The sequence below is a fragment of the Pristiophorus japonicus genome, chromosome 21 (assembly GCF_044704955.1).
Source record: "Pristiophorus japonicus isolate sPriJap1 chromosome 21, sPriJap1.hap1, whole genome shotgun sequence".
NCBI classification, from domain to species: Eukaryota; Metazoa; Chordata; class Chondrichthyes; family Pristiophoridae; genus Pristiophorus; species Pristiophorus japonicus.
This window is the reverse complement of record NC_091997.1, coordinates 79467703-79480447: the sequence shown is the minus strand read 5'-3', so window position 1 is coordinate 79480447 and position 12745 is coordinate 79467703. Positions and strand designations below refer to the sequence as shown.

The following is a 12745-nucleotide window of genomic DNA, read 5'->3' as shown; positions in this document are numbered from 1 at the left end:
TGCACATTGCTGAAGTGTCTGGTTCTTGTATTCCAGGCAGTCGGTTGTGGTCATTGTGAACTGGAGCAAGGGCTGCTGGCTGAATTGGGGCAGGGATCTAGTAAACTCAACTGAAGCCTCCTGGTTTATCCTGACTATTATACTACAAATAGCTAGTGAAATCGGTCTAAATTAAGGCTTGGTTCTGGAGCTACAGTAGAGTTGAAATTCTGCAAAGCTACAAGTGTTCGAAGTATGAAATGCGCTCTTGGCTTGCAACTACCTGCACTGAACTTGAAGCTTTCAACTTGAAATAGTCTGAGGAATGAGTTCCAATGACTTATTCCAGTGGTGCAATGTGCAGAAGGCTGATGAGTTTGATTTGACTTGCCATTTTCCAAGCCATGAATTTTATTGGCTGTGAAATGAAAGCCACATGTCTCTGGTTTTGGGTACTTTATTTTCTACCATCTAAACCTGTTTAGGAAAGCAAGACTAATTTGATCAAAGCTTGAATGCAGACCTCCACAAGCTCTTGAGAATGATTCACTTATTTGTGCAAAGCCTGCCCCTCCAACTTGGCCTTAAATAGAATCTCCCAGCTATTGAATGGCTATAAATCATGTGCAAAACTCCTCACCAGTGATACCCACATCCCATAAAAACACTTGGGTGTGAATTTTTCACTGCTCAAAGATGCTTAATGAGCAAGATAAGCAAACCTTGCTTTGAGATAGAGCCTCTACCTTTTGCCTGTCTTTCTTCACTCTGATTTTTTTCTTTTTTTATGTAGAATGACTGTGTACACTAGTGTTTCAACTGTGGATTTACAGCTCTGCACAAAATAAGCCAAGCATACAATGGAGATGGATAGAATATCCAATTCTATAGATACAATGTACTGTTTTTACATTGATCTTAGTACAACCTAGGAAATGATGCTTTGCAAGTCTGTGGCTTGAGACCTTGACTGGAGATATTTCATGAGCTAGACCAGGTGAAGACTGGCTTGTCCATGGACAGGGCACCAATAGCCTATGGTTTTCTGTCCACTCATTGTCCTACAATTTCACATGAGCAGCTTCACTTGGTAAATCCAATTCCTCCCTCTCTTGGATTATACCCAAGTCCACCGACTTGCCACTCCAACTTCCAACTGTGTGCAGTCAATGGCCCTACACTTTAACTTGCACATGAGCAGAAGGTGGGATTGTGTCCTGCAATTCACTTTCTAATGGATGTAACTCTAACTTGTGATTTTAATGTACATGGTTTTGAAAGTCATGGAGTTCAAGACTTTGCTTATGTAATAATTGTGACTAGGATGAAAGCTGGTTAATCCTTGAAACAGACTTCAGACCCTGAGGCCGATTATACAGCAAATAATATAAAAATTGGCTCTAGTGATTTCAGCTTTCAAAGTTGAAAACTGACACTTGTTGTATTGGTCCTAAACTGAGGGCACCTGTTTTAGCACTAGCACTAAATTACTTGACCACGTCCTTTTCTCTTTCCAGCCGGTTGGTTTTGTTACATTTGACAGTCGAGCTGGAGCAGAAGCAGCAAAGAATGCATTAAATGTAAGTACTGACCTGTAGTGTGAAGACTGATGTTTGAATGCATCCATTGAATAGTCTAGCAGAAAGCAGCATTCCTACTGCTTTCCAATTTTGGAAAAAATAGTTGGAAACCAATTTAATTATGTGGCTATCTTCCCACATAGGCTAGTATTGCATTCTAAAGTGAGTCACTGTCTTGAAGTGAGTTGTTCTCTCTCTCTCTATAACTTGCAGTTTTAACACCTTTAACATAGTAAAACATCTCCAGTTATGCACCCCCAGATTTTAGTTAGAAAATGAGCTGCTACACCTCCAGATTGCAAGCCACCTCACTGGAAGTTGGATGCCTGCCTGGCAGATGGTTCATTAGCTGTTGAGGGCTCATGGGCATACTAGACCCATAAGTTGGACCACACATCTGATGTAGCCCCAGGGTCTGATAAAGCTGAGCTGAATTTCACAGGAAATGTCCCCACCACCTGCTAGATGGGAGACTGCCCCAATGCCCAGTTAAAGCTACCTTTATCGTTCTACCTTGTACCAGGCTTGCATTTTGATTGGAAAAAGCTAAAATCTTGACATACATGCATTTCCACCTCTGATGTGGGAATGTTTATTGGATTGGAGTGAGCCTTCTCCATTCTGTTTGAATGTCCAGCAAGAAATGGACATTTCCATACATCCTTCAAATGTGCCCAGCATATCTTCCCCTTTCTCTACATCTCCTTGCCACCCTCCCCAAACTAACAATATAACTCTTAAAAGGGCATTCTCCATTAATAATGGAGAAACATTGTGTAAAACCACTTGTCCAGGCCTTCAAATGAGTTTCCATAATTCACATATTGCCCAGTGCACATCTAACGTCAGCTGCAGTGAGGTCCCTTAGAGGATCAGGCAGGTGTGTGGAAATTTAGCAGATCACCATGTTCAGACTCTGCTTACAATTTCTTTGACTGTGATACTGACATATTTAGCAGTAGCTGTTTGTTTTTTAAAAATTTGCCTGTAGGCCTGGGTGGTTGCTTGCCAGGATGAGTGTGACCACAACTAATGGATTAGTGCAATTTGTTGCTTTACTGTTGCTGAAGTTACCTACGATAACTGAACTCTCCTTTAGGAGATGCAACATTATAATGGCCACCTTTTTTGAGATGGGCTAATTTGTTGCCATGCTACAGAAATGGCTAAGTGGTCCATTATCAGTATAGAGGGTGTCCACTCAGCCCATCTTGTCTCTGCTGGCTCTTGGAGATATTAGTCCCATTCCCTTGCTCGTTACCCATAGCCCAGCAAGTATTTATCAAATGTCATTTAGCTCTCTCAACCACCCATTCTTTCAGGCAGTGTACTCCAGATCATATATCGCTGCATAAAGTTTTTTTTCCCCTTGTCGTTTCTGGGTCTTTTCCAGTTACCTTGGCCCCAAGTTTCTGCACGATAAACTGGCGCCCCTCCGAGCTGGTCGCCTGTTTTTCGCGCCGGAAAAAAAAGCGTGAATCTGGAGCGCCCTGCAGCTCCATGTCTGCTTGGTGTGGTGCCCAGGGGGGCAGAGCCTACCCCACACGCCAATTTTGTAAGTGGGAGGGGGCGGGTACCATTTAAATTTTTTTTCCTGCCGGCAACCCTGCGCGTGCGCGCTGGAGCGTTCGCGCACGCGCAGTGTGAAGGAAACATTGGCACTCGCCCATTTTTGTAGTTCTTTGTAGCTGTTTAATTTTTGAACATTTTTTTAATAAAAGCACGTTGCCATCAGCACAGACTTCTTGCAACAGTGAGAAGGCTGCAGGAAGCCTCAAAGTTGAGGCAGCCGTTTCCCGACGGCCTCCGCCCGCAGCCGTTGGGAAATGGCTGCTGAACTTGAGGCTTCCTGCAGCCTTCTCACTGTCTCCTTCCTCCCCCCACACTGCGTTCAGTCGGGCCCACACTCCCTCCCTTTCTCTCTCTTCTCCCCCCCACCCCTCCCCCACCCTGGGAACGAACGGCTGCCTCAACTTGAGGCTTTCTGCAGCATTCTCCCTGGCTGAAGCACTTTCACACAGGTAGGAAGATGGTTTATTTAATCTTTTCTTTGCTTATAAATTTTTATTCGGGTTGGATTTATTTTTATAAGTATAAATAAGGATTTATTATAGAATTTAATGACTTCCCTTCCCACCACGTTCTGGACGCCTAATTTGTAACCTGCGCCTGATTTTTTAATGTGTAGAACAGTTCTACAAAAATCTTCACTTGCTCCATTCTAAGTTAGTTTGGAGTACGTTTTCACTGGAAACTTTGAAATCAGGTGTCAGTGGCTGGACACTCCCCCTTTTGAAGAAAAAATTCTGTTCCAAAGTGAAACTGTTCTAACTGACTAGAACTGCAAAAAAAAAAAGTGGAGAATTGTGATTTCTAAGATAGTCTGTTCTCCACCAGTTGCTCCCAAAAAAATCAGGTGCAAATCATGTGGAAACTTGGGGCCCCTTGTGTGTTGTCTGCTAACTGGTCCTTCTGCCACTGAAAACAGTTTCTCTCTTTACACTCCAACTCTTCATGAATTTGGACACCTATTAAATTTCCCCTTGACCTGAAGAGAAAAATCCCAGTGCTGCTTGTCTCTCCAAATAACTGAAGTTCCTCATCCATGGTGGTGGTCTCTCTAAGGCTTTGCCATCCTAAAGTGTGGTGCCCTGAATTGGCTGCATTACTGTGGAGCTGAGGCCTAACTAGTAAAGTCTAAAAGGCCCTGTATCTTGTTAAACCAGATAACTTTGAAAGCTTGTGCTCAACTATAGGCTCTTAATCTTCTCTCTTTTTTAAAAAAATTATTTCCAGCTGCTTCCTTTTGTTGCTTCCTCTTTCCATGTTCTATTGCTCCCTTCTGATAATCGGCAGTCCCTTGGAGTTGAGGATGACTTGCTTCCACTGAGTTCTCGGATGGCTGAGTCCCATGCAGGACCTAGAGTCTGTCACAAGTGGGACAGGGTGGGTGGGGAGCCTGGTTTGCTGCACGCTCCTTCCGCTATCTGCGCTTGGCTTCTGCACACTCTCGGCGACAAGACTCTAGGTGCTCGGCGCCATCCCAGATGCTCTTCCTCCACTTTGGATGGTCTTGGGCCGGGGATTCCCAGGTGCCGGTGAGGATGTTGCACTTTGTCAAGGAGGTTTTGATGTCCTTGAAACGTTTCCTCTGCCCACCTGGGGCTCACCTGCTGTTGAAGCTCCGCATACAGCACTTTGACTGTCCGTATGCCGGACATGAAACGGTGGCCTGTCCAACAGAGCTGGTCGGGTGTGGTCAGTACTTTGATGTTGGCTTGAGCGAGAACACTGATGGTGCATTGTCCTGGCAATAGATTTGCAGGATCTTGCAGAGGCAGCGCTGGTGGTACTTCCCCATTGTTTTTGAAGTGTCTGCTGTATGTAATCCATGTGAGCCATATAGAGGAGCCATATTCTGATCTGGATCTGTCTTGTCATGCAGCAGAGTGCTAACACACAACCTGTTCCTAATCTATGATAAGACAGACACCACACCTCTACAACTTGCTTTTTTGCTCCAGCTTGAGATTTTCTTGTACTGTTCCATTCTTGGCTGTGTCCCCAAGTATTGGGCCAGTGTAGGCTTTCTTCGTGGCAGATTGTCTGACTTCCCAATTGATTTGCTGCCCTCTTGCCGGGTGCAATGGAAGAAGCAGAATTCCCATTGCATTTCATTTCTGATCCATTGATGTGGAAGCTCAGTTGAGCTTCCACAATGTTGTCTCCATCATAGGCGATCTCTTGTATCGAGGGTGACTTGCTTCCATGCCAAAAAGGATGAGTTCATGGGTGTTTCAATGAAGTACCTAATATTCCAGATCCCAAACAATATCTTGAAGGATGGAAGATGCCTGTGCATGGATTTTTTTTAACATGGTGGCCATTGCTCACCAGCCATCACATGGACTTAACTGAGCAAGGTCTTGGTCTAGTGGCAAGGATTGACCAAGACGACTAGAGACCAGCTCTGCTGCATGGACCTAGGGAGATTGCTGAAGGACTTTGGCAATTTTCAATCTGTGTATCATGCTCCTTTAGGCTTTGTTGGAGGAATTACCTGTTTGTTTATGTAGCACATCTGGAAATTATGCCAGATGAGCCTTTGGCACTGTGCAGAATTATCAGCTTGCTGGGGATCAGCATCTTGTTTTGCTTGGCTTCTTGACTGATTCCCACCAGGCTCCCAAATTCTCCCCTCCTTTTTCATTTTTGGACAAATCTATATTACATTTTGCTGCTACTCCATGTTGCAGTGTGGGCAGGTCTGTGTTGCCCCTAGGCCCTTGCCACCTCTGAGGGGGGCCCCAAACTCTCCTCTCCTGGGCCCTGATCATGTCACTCCACAATAACACTCCTGTGAAGCACCTTGGGTCATTTTGCTATGTAAGGGACTTTATAAATGCAACTTGACCATGGGCTTGAAGAATTGTCTTGGTGGATCATGTCAATAATGCCCAGCTGGTTTGTCATGTTTGCTTATCTTTCATCAAATGGGATGAACCAGAACAAACCAAGCATGAGTGCTCTTTATCTGGACGATCCTAATTAAGTAATTATCATTGAAGATCAGTGGTCTCTCAGGATCAGGCTCCTGCTGATGCCAGACATGGGATTGGGGGGTGGGGTAAACATTAAACAATACCAGCAATCACTCAATTCTTGAATAGAACCTGATTGGAGACCATTTTCCTGGCATGGAACACTTTTTTTTTTGATGCAGCATTAAAATGTGCTAGTTTCAGATGTCCTGATCTACTTCTGAGTTTATGACCCCTTCGCTGGGATTGTCATGGTAATTGGAAGACATGTTGGCAAGTTTCGGAGAAAAATGCAAACTAATCTCGTCGGATGAGACTAAAGTCCATCTCCATGTATGGTACCCCAATGGAGGATTTTGAGGCTCTGTCGGTTTGTTTTCATGACACACCTGGGAAGTGCCTTGATTTACTATGTTAAAGGTGCTATGTGAATGGTGGTTGTCCTTGTCAAAGATACTCTGCTGCCAACAGGAGAGATCCTGCCTCAGTTTACCTGAATCCACGATCTGCTCAAAATAGGGCCGTCTGTTCTCCGTATTGGGCTTTTGCTGTCATTCCATGCAAAGTGGAAAATTGTAATGCCACACGACTAATTTTGAAACTTTTCTATTTCGGGTTCCATTTTTAATCCATGTATCATGATCCTTCAGGCTTTGTTGAAAGAATTACCTGTTTGTTTATGTAGCACATCTGGAAATTATGCCAGATGGGCCTTTGGCCTTGTGCAGAATTATTAGCTCGCTGGGGATCAGCCTCTTGTTTTGCTTGGCTTCTTGACGGAGTCTCACCATGCTCCCAAATTTCTATCTTCTCCATTTTCATTTTTGGACAAATCTATTGCATTTTGCTGCTACTCCATGTTGGAATTTAGCATTGCTTTCACTTTGCAGAGACCTACAGCTCTGATGGTGGTGTAGTAAATCAGTAACCAAAGGATTGTGTTCATTCTTGCATGACCAACTTGAAGACAGTTCACCTGATGGGGTTGAAGGCTCTAGCTATCTTGCAGTTGCTTTCTGGACACCTCCATTTGAGTTCTATTTAGTACCTGAGGTGGTTCTATAAAGTAGCCATGCAGTCACTTAACTTGAACAGCCTACCTCTAATCTAGAAGGCCATTTTGGACCATTGCCAAAGTCCTCCCTCATAGAAACATAGAAAATAGGAGTTGTAGTGGACCATTCTGCCCTTCGAGCCTGCACTGCCATTTAATATGATCATGGCTGATCCTTTATCTCCATATTGCAGCTTTCTCCCCATACCTCAATGCCTTTTGTCTAGAAATCATTCTATCTCTCTCAAATATATTGTGACTTGGCCTCCATAGTCTTGTGGTAGAGAATTCCACAGGTTCACCACCCTGAGTGAAGAAATGTCTCCTCATCTCGGTCCTAAATTTCCTACCCTATAATCCTGAGACTGTGACCCCTTCTAGACTTCCCAGCCCGGGGGAAAACATCCTCCCTGCATCTGTCCAGCCCCGTCAGAACTTTATACGTTTCAATGAGATCCCTTCATTCTTGACTCTAGTGAATACAGGCATAGTTGACCCAATTTCCTCATGACAGTCCTGTCATTCCAGGAATCAGTCTGGTGAACCTTTGTTGCACTCCCTCTGTGGCAAGTATATCCTTGGGTAGAGAGACCAAAATGGCACAATATTCCAGGTGTTCAGCCTTGATGATCAATGGTGAAATGCTTGGAAGAATTGACATGGAATAGATTCCTTTATCAAGGAGCCCACAGTATATCCTGAAGGATCAAACCTTCCTTGCAAACAATGGACAACCACCTCAGAACTGGTCATGGTTGATGCTGCCACCTTCTCCATGGGTGGAAGATTAAAGCATCCCCATCATGTGACCCTGGAGCACATCGTCGAGCATTGCCCTCGGAATTTCAGGTAACCTACAAGATATCCATGCTGTTACACCGGAAGCTTTGGCCTGGATATCTGACTTTGATTTGTTTTGCTACTAGTGTATAGAAGACAACCACTTGGCCTGTGACTGTTTTTTAGTGCAACATTCATCTAGTTGATGTCTTCCAACAGGCAAATGTCTAATTTGATAACTTGAGATCTATCCTTTATTTAGTAGCAAAAAAAATTAGGACTAAACTCTACATTGCTTTGAACGTTGGCATTTAAAGAGATTTTACAGTATTGATTGAGATGTATACTTTTTTAGGGCATTCGATTTGATCCAGAAAATCCCCAAACTCTCCGGTTGGAATTTGCAAAGGCGAACACGAAGATGGCCAAAAGCAAGCTGATGGCCACCCCCAACCCCACAAATATGCACCCTGCCTTGGGAGCACACTTCATTGCACGGGACCCCTGTAAGTATCTACTTCAGTTTAATTTTCCATGCCATAATCTAATGTGTTTAAATACTTTGTCGCACAATCCAATTTATAAAAAGGCCATTTACCATGATGAATGCCTTTATCAATGCTGCTGCAGACAGCAACTTGTATGACCATTAGCTGAATAATGCATTGCATCAATATTGGTCTAAAAGTAGGAAATTAAGGAGCATTCATCTTTTTTTCCACCCTTAGGTCCCCACTGCTGCCTCCCACCACCATGCTTCCTCCAGCCGTTAGGATGGGATGCTGATCACGGATATCTCCAAGGCCAGTCAATACCACCCCACATGTGGCTGAGAGGTGCGCTTCTGTTGTGGTGGACTGGTGCTCTTTTTTTAAACGTCTTCTCGCCCCCCCTCCCCCCACCTGTCCCAAGATGGCACGCTTTGCACAACCAGTGTACCATCTAGTGGAATAGCTGAAGTGGCGAAACGTGTTCACAAGTCAGATGACCTTTCTCAGCCAGTCCTTAAATTGGATGCTTCCATTCATCACTAGGCTCCTTGTTAGTGAGCATATTCAGATTGGTTCTGTGCCTTTTTTAGCAGTGTATAAATGCAAGCTCCATATTTAAATTAACATTGTTTTTGTATATTATAATGGAAGCATCAAATTGTGCTCCATACTGTGGGAATGACTAACGATGCTACAACCAGCGTGCAATATTTTCTCCCCTCCAGCCTCTGCCATAAAGCATTGACTCTTGTAGGATATACTACTTCAGCTGCACCCCTTGGACCTTGTCCAAGGCACCATTCATCATTGAGCCTAAACCATGTTGGCAAGGGGCATCCCAGTTAATGCCAAATGCCCTTGTCCCAATTGTTCTGGTAAGCCTGGCTGCAAGAGCCTTGTTTTTGCTCCCACCCCTGATGCCCCAGGGAAGACCCTTCTGCAGGATCAGCAATTGAACCTAGGACCTTCTGGTGTTGCTAATTGGAACGTGTGCTTGCAGGAACTGACCACTTTTGAATACGGGTATAATTGCTTGTTCGGTCTAAGTAGTGCAAATGAGTGAATAACTCGTTGCACTCCAACCTCAAGATGAACTTTGCATATTTATGCCAATTTTAAAATGCATGGCCAATAAGAGAACTCTGCTACAAACTGTAGTCTCATTGTAATTGCTTTCCAATTGCCTAATTTTCAATGATTATTGAAATGATTTCTTAGTGTATGCTACCTCAATTGAATGCATGATCAGTCTGTCGCTCAGCTTTTAATGGCAGGAGGAAATCTGACTGGAACCTGTTGCTCTTATAACTTGACCAAGTTGAACAATGAATTTTTTTGGCTATGCTGATTATTGCAATTGTTTTAATAGGTTACTTATCCTTGTGTAACCAATGGTTGGATTAGTCCTACAGTTAATTTGGATTGTTGAAGGAACATAAGTAGCCTATTGAGCCCTTATTCTGCCATTCCATTAGACCATGGCTGCTCTGTCACCACACTCTTCACCTGCCCATTTACAATACCATATTGACCAGCTGCAGGACAATAGTGAACACTTAACTGCTAATGTCCCAACTTCTAATCTTAATGTGATGCCCTAACTCTAGTTCCTTGTGCATTAAATTGAGTTGGTACTGGAGCCATTCCACAATCTTAATTTCAAAAAGGAACTGAAGACAGTGGGGTAAAGTCAGAGAATTTCTTTGCTATTTCTTGTATGAAAGGACTCCAATGCTCAATGGAAAAATTCAACTAAGTCTTGCCTCATCCTTGCCCATATAGGGCAAAGAGCCATACTGAGGGCTATATAAACACTTTTTTTTTTTAAAGAGCAGGAATTGAATGTGTCTGATTTTTGAAAAGGACAAAAGCTAATGCCATGAACTGAGCCTTGCTCTTTAAGTTGTCCATTTAAAATTAACTGCAGGTTTTTAAGCCACTTGAGCCAACTGGAGGTTAAAATTGCACTAACTGAATATTCCTTTTTTTTGTTTTGCTGGGAAATTAACAAAGGCCCAAACATGGAAAAGCCTTGTGATAAAATGGCTTCCAATCTTGTTAGAATATTTGTTTGAATTGCCTTTAAAAGGCAGCAAGCCACAGCTGTTTCTTTGGATGAGTCTGAAATGAGAGTTTATATATAAAGTACCATGTACTAAAATAGTGATTTGGCCAGAAATTCCTTCTGTCTGGAACTGGAGCCATAGTTTGAGACTCAAGCTTGAAATCCTAAGCAACATTCAGTTAATTCAACAAAGTCCTGTGTGGCATGTGATCAACATCTTGTATAGATCTGTAAATACAATGGGCCCCAAGTTTCCCACAAGTTGTGCTTTTTTTTGGAGCAACTTGATTTTTCTGGACTATCTTTTTAGTTGCAATTCTGGCCATTTTAATTTGTGCCAGTGTAAGTGAGTTAGGTTTTTCGTTCAGTTTTTCAAGAGGGTGTTTCCAGTCACTTAACCGTTTTAGGTGTTTGACCAGCAAATAGTTGCTCCAAACTAACTTAGGTCAATGTATGTTGCTACTTCTGTCTGCACACAAGCCTTGCCTAGAGTTAAGGAATTGGTGCAAGTAACTACATTTCAAGCACCAAACAAAGTACAAAGTAATCAATTAATTAAAAAATAGAAGGAACCCTGCACCTAAAGCACCAAAATCAATCAGTAACAAAAAATAGACGTCCTACCTTGGGAATGTGGCATGCTTGAGGCCTCTTCCACAGCTTGCAGCATGCACACTCTGATTTGGCCTGCCAGAAGCTACTGCACATATGTGCAGACACCTGGCTCTGCCCCAATCCAATGGGCCATGCTGCACCACAAACAATGAGGCTGGGGAGCAGCCAGAATACTGACTATTTTTTTTGGCGTGCTTGGAAGCGGACAAAAACGACATCTCGGGTGAGAGCGCCAGAAAAACGGGTTAGGCAAATTCTAGCCCAATGAGGCTAAAGCAGAGCTTAATTAGTTCATATGGTTCCTTTTTTAATGAAAAATAAAAGTGCAAACACTTCCATTGGATGACAACTTGTACCAGTACTGGAATAGATTAACTGCTTGAAGCAACTTTCCCACAGTGACCTCAAATGCAAGGAGTGTGGCAAGTGCTTAAATTGCATGCTTTCATTTGAAAGTTCAAGTTTATTGCACGTGAATTTGTATACATTTAATGTGGCTTATTAAAATTATCTTGCTAATTTTGGTTTAAACAATCCCTTTACCTGACTGGAATGTAGAACTAGTGGCTATTCCATGAGACTGATGAATTGTCTGTTGTAGCTAAACTAGTTTTTAAAATCACTGGCATGCACCTTCAGATTATGTGGTGCATTTGCTAGTGTTGACATGGTTTACTTTAGAACCAATGCTGCCATTGGTGTCCCAGCCTGACTAGATTGAGCAATCTGGGGTTAAAACACTGGGAAGAGTCATACAGTCTCTGCTTCGGGCCTCGACACCAGTTGTGTCTGAAGGAATGTTTGTGAAGCTGAAACCATCTCATATTGAAGTTGGTTGTAAATTCATCCAGAGAACTTGTATAATGCATTACATTTGCAGTGAATTTTGGGAGCCTTGTAGGGAATTGAAAACCCCAAAGAACTAACTTTAAAACTGCTGCAATAACAGCCAGTTGATCCAATATTAGCATACACTCCAGCATTTGCAACCTAATACTCTTGTTTCTCCCACCCCCTCCAGAAATGGAGACAGCTGGTACGAAGGTTGCACTTTATAACTCTGAATTTGAGCTTCCTTCACGATTAAGCCAAACTTTACTTGACATCTTAGAACCTGTGAGATCCATTATTTTAAATTCTAAAATATGTAGTCTGCTTTGGGCATATTTCCTGTCAACTGGAATAACATCTAATGAGCTGCTGCTTCATACTTCAGGGCTAGGAAAGGAAATGTCCATCTATTGTTTGAACCCCATGAGCTTGGCTGTAATAGGCAAGGATTGATTTCAGTTGAACATGAAGGCCATCAGTGTAGGGGGTGAGATGTAAGTACTAGCTAGATGTTGGCTGTGAAGGGACTTCCTGTCCTTGTTGCCTCTGGTTTTTGAGGCAACGATACCAAGACTCCATAAAGTGGCATTGATTACTACAAAACCATTTGATGAACATCTCTTTTTTTTGAAAGCTATCGTTTCAAAAATATACTGGCTTCCTTTTTGGACTTTGGCAAAAACAAATTGGATGAAGGGCTGCTGGATTTATTGAAGTCTTTGCATATAATTCCCTGTCACTTATTAAAGTCTGGCTTCAAAAAGCTGCCATTTTAGTTTCTTGCTCGAAGCAGACTCATCCATCTGGTG

The 12745-nt window shown here is 42.9% G+C and overlaps 1 protein-coding gene across 2 annotated transcripts in view; it reads left to right on the top strand.

The window, feature by feature from the left end:
- Positions 1-12745, top strand: part of LOC139234128 (RNA-binding protein with multiple splicing 2) — an 82720-nt gene that overhangs the window by 49724 nt on the left and 20251 nt on the right. Inside the window, exons 5-7 of one of the 2 annotated variants that reach the window (XM_070865096.1) lie at positions 1497-1559; positions 8290-8440; positions 8663-8770. In XM_070865096.1, the coding sequence (XP_070721197.1) occupies positions 1497-1559; positions 8290-8440; positions 8663-8770 (322 nt within the window). The remainder of the gene's footprint in view (positions 1-1496; positions 1560-8289; positions 8441-8662; positions 8771-12745) is intronic. The other variant, XM_070865097.1, reaches the window with a different exon arrangement.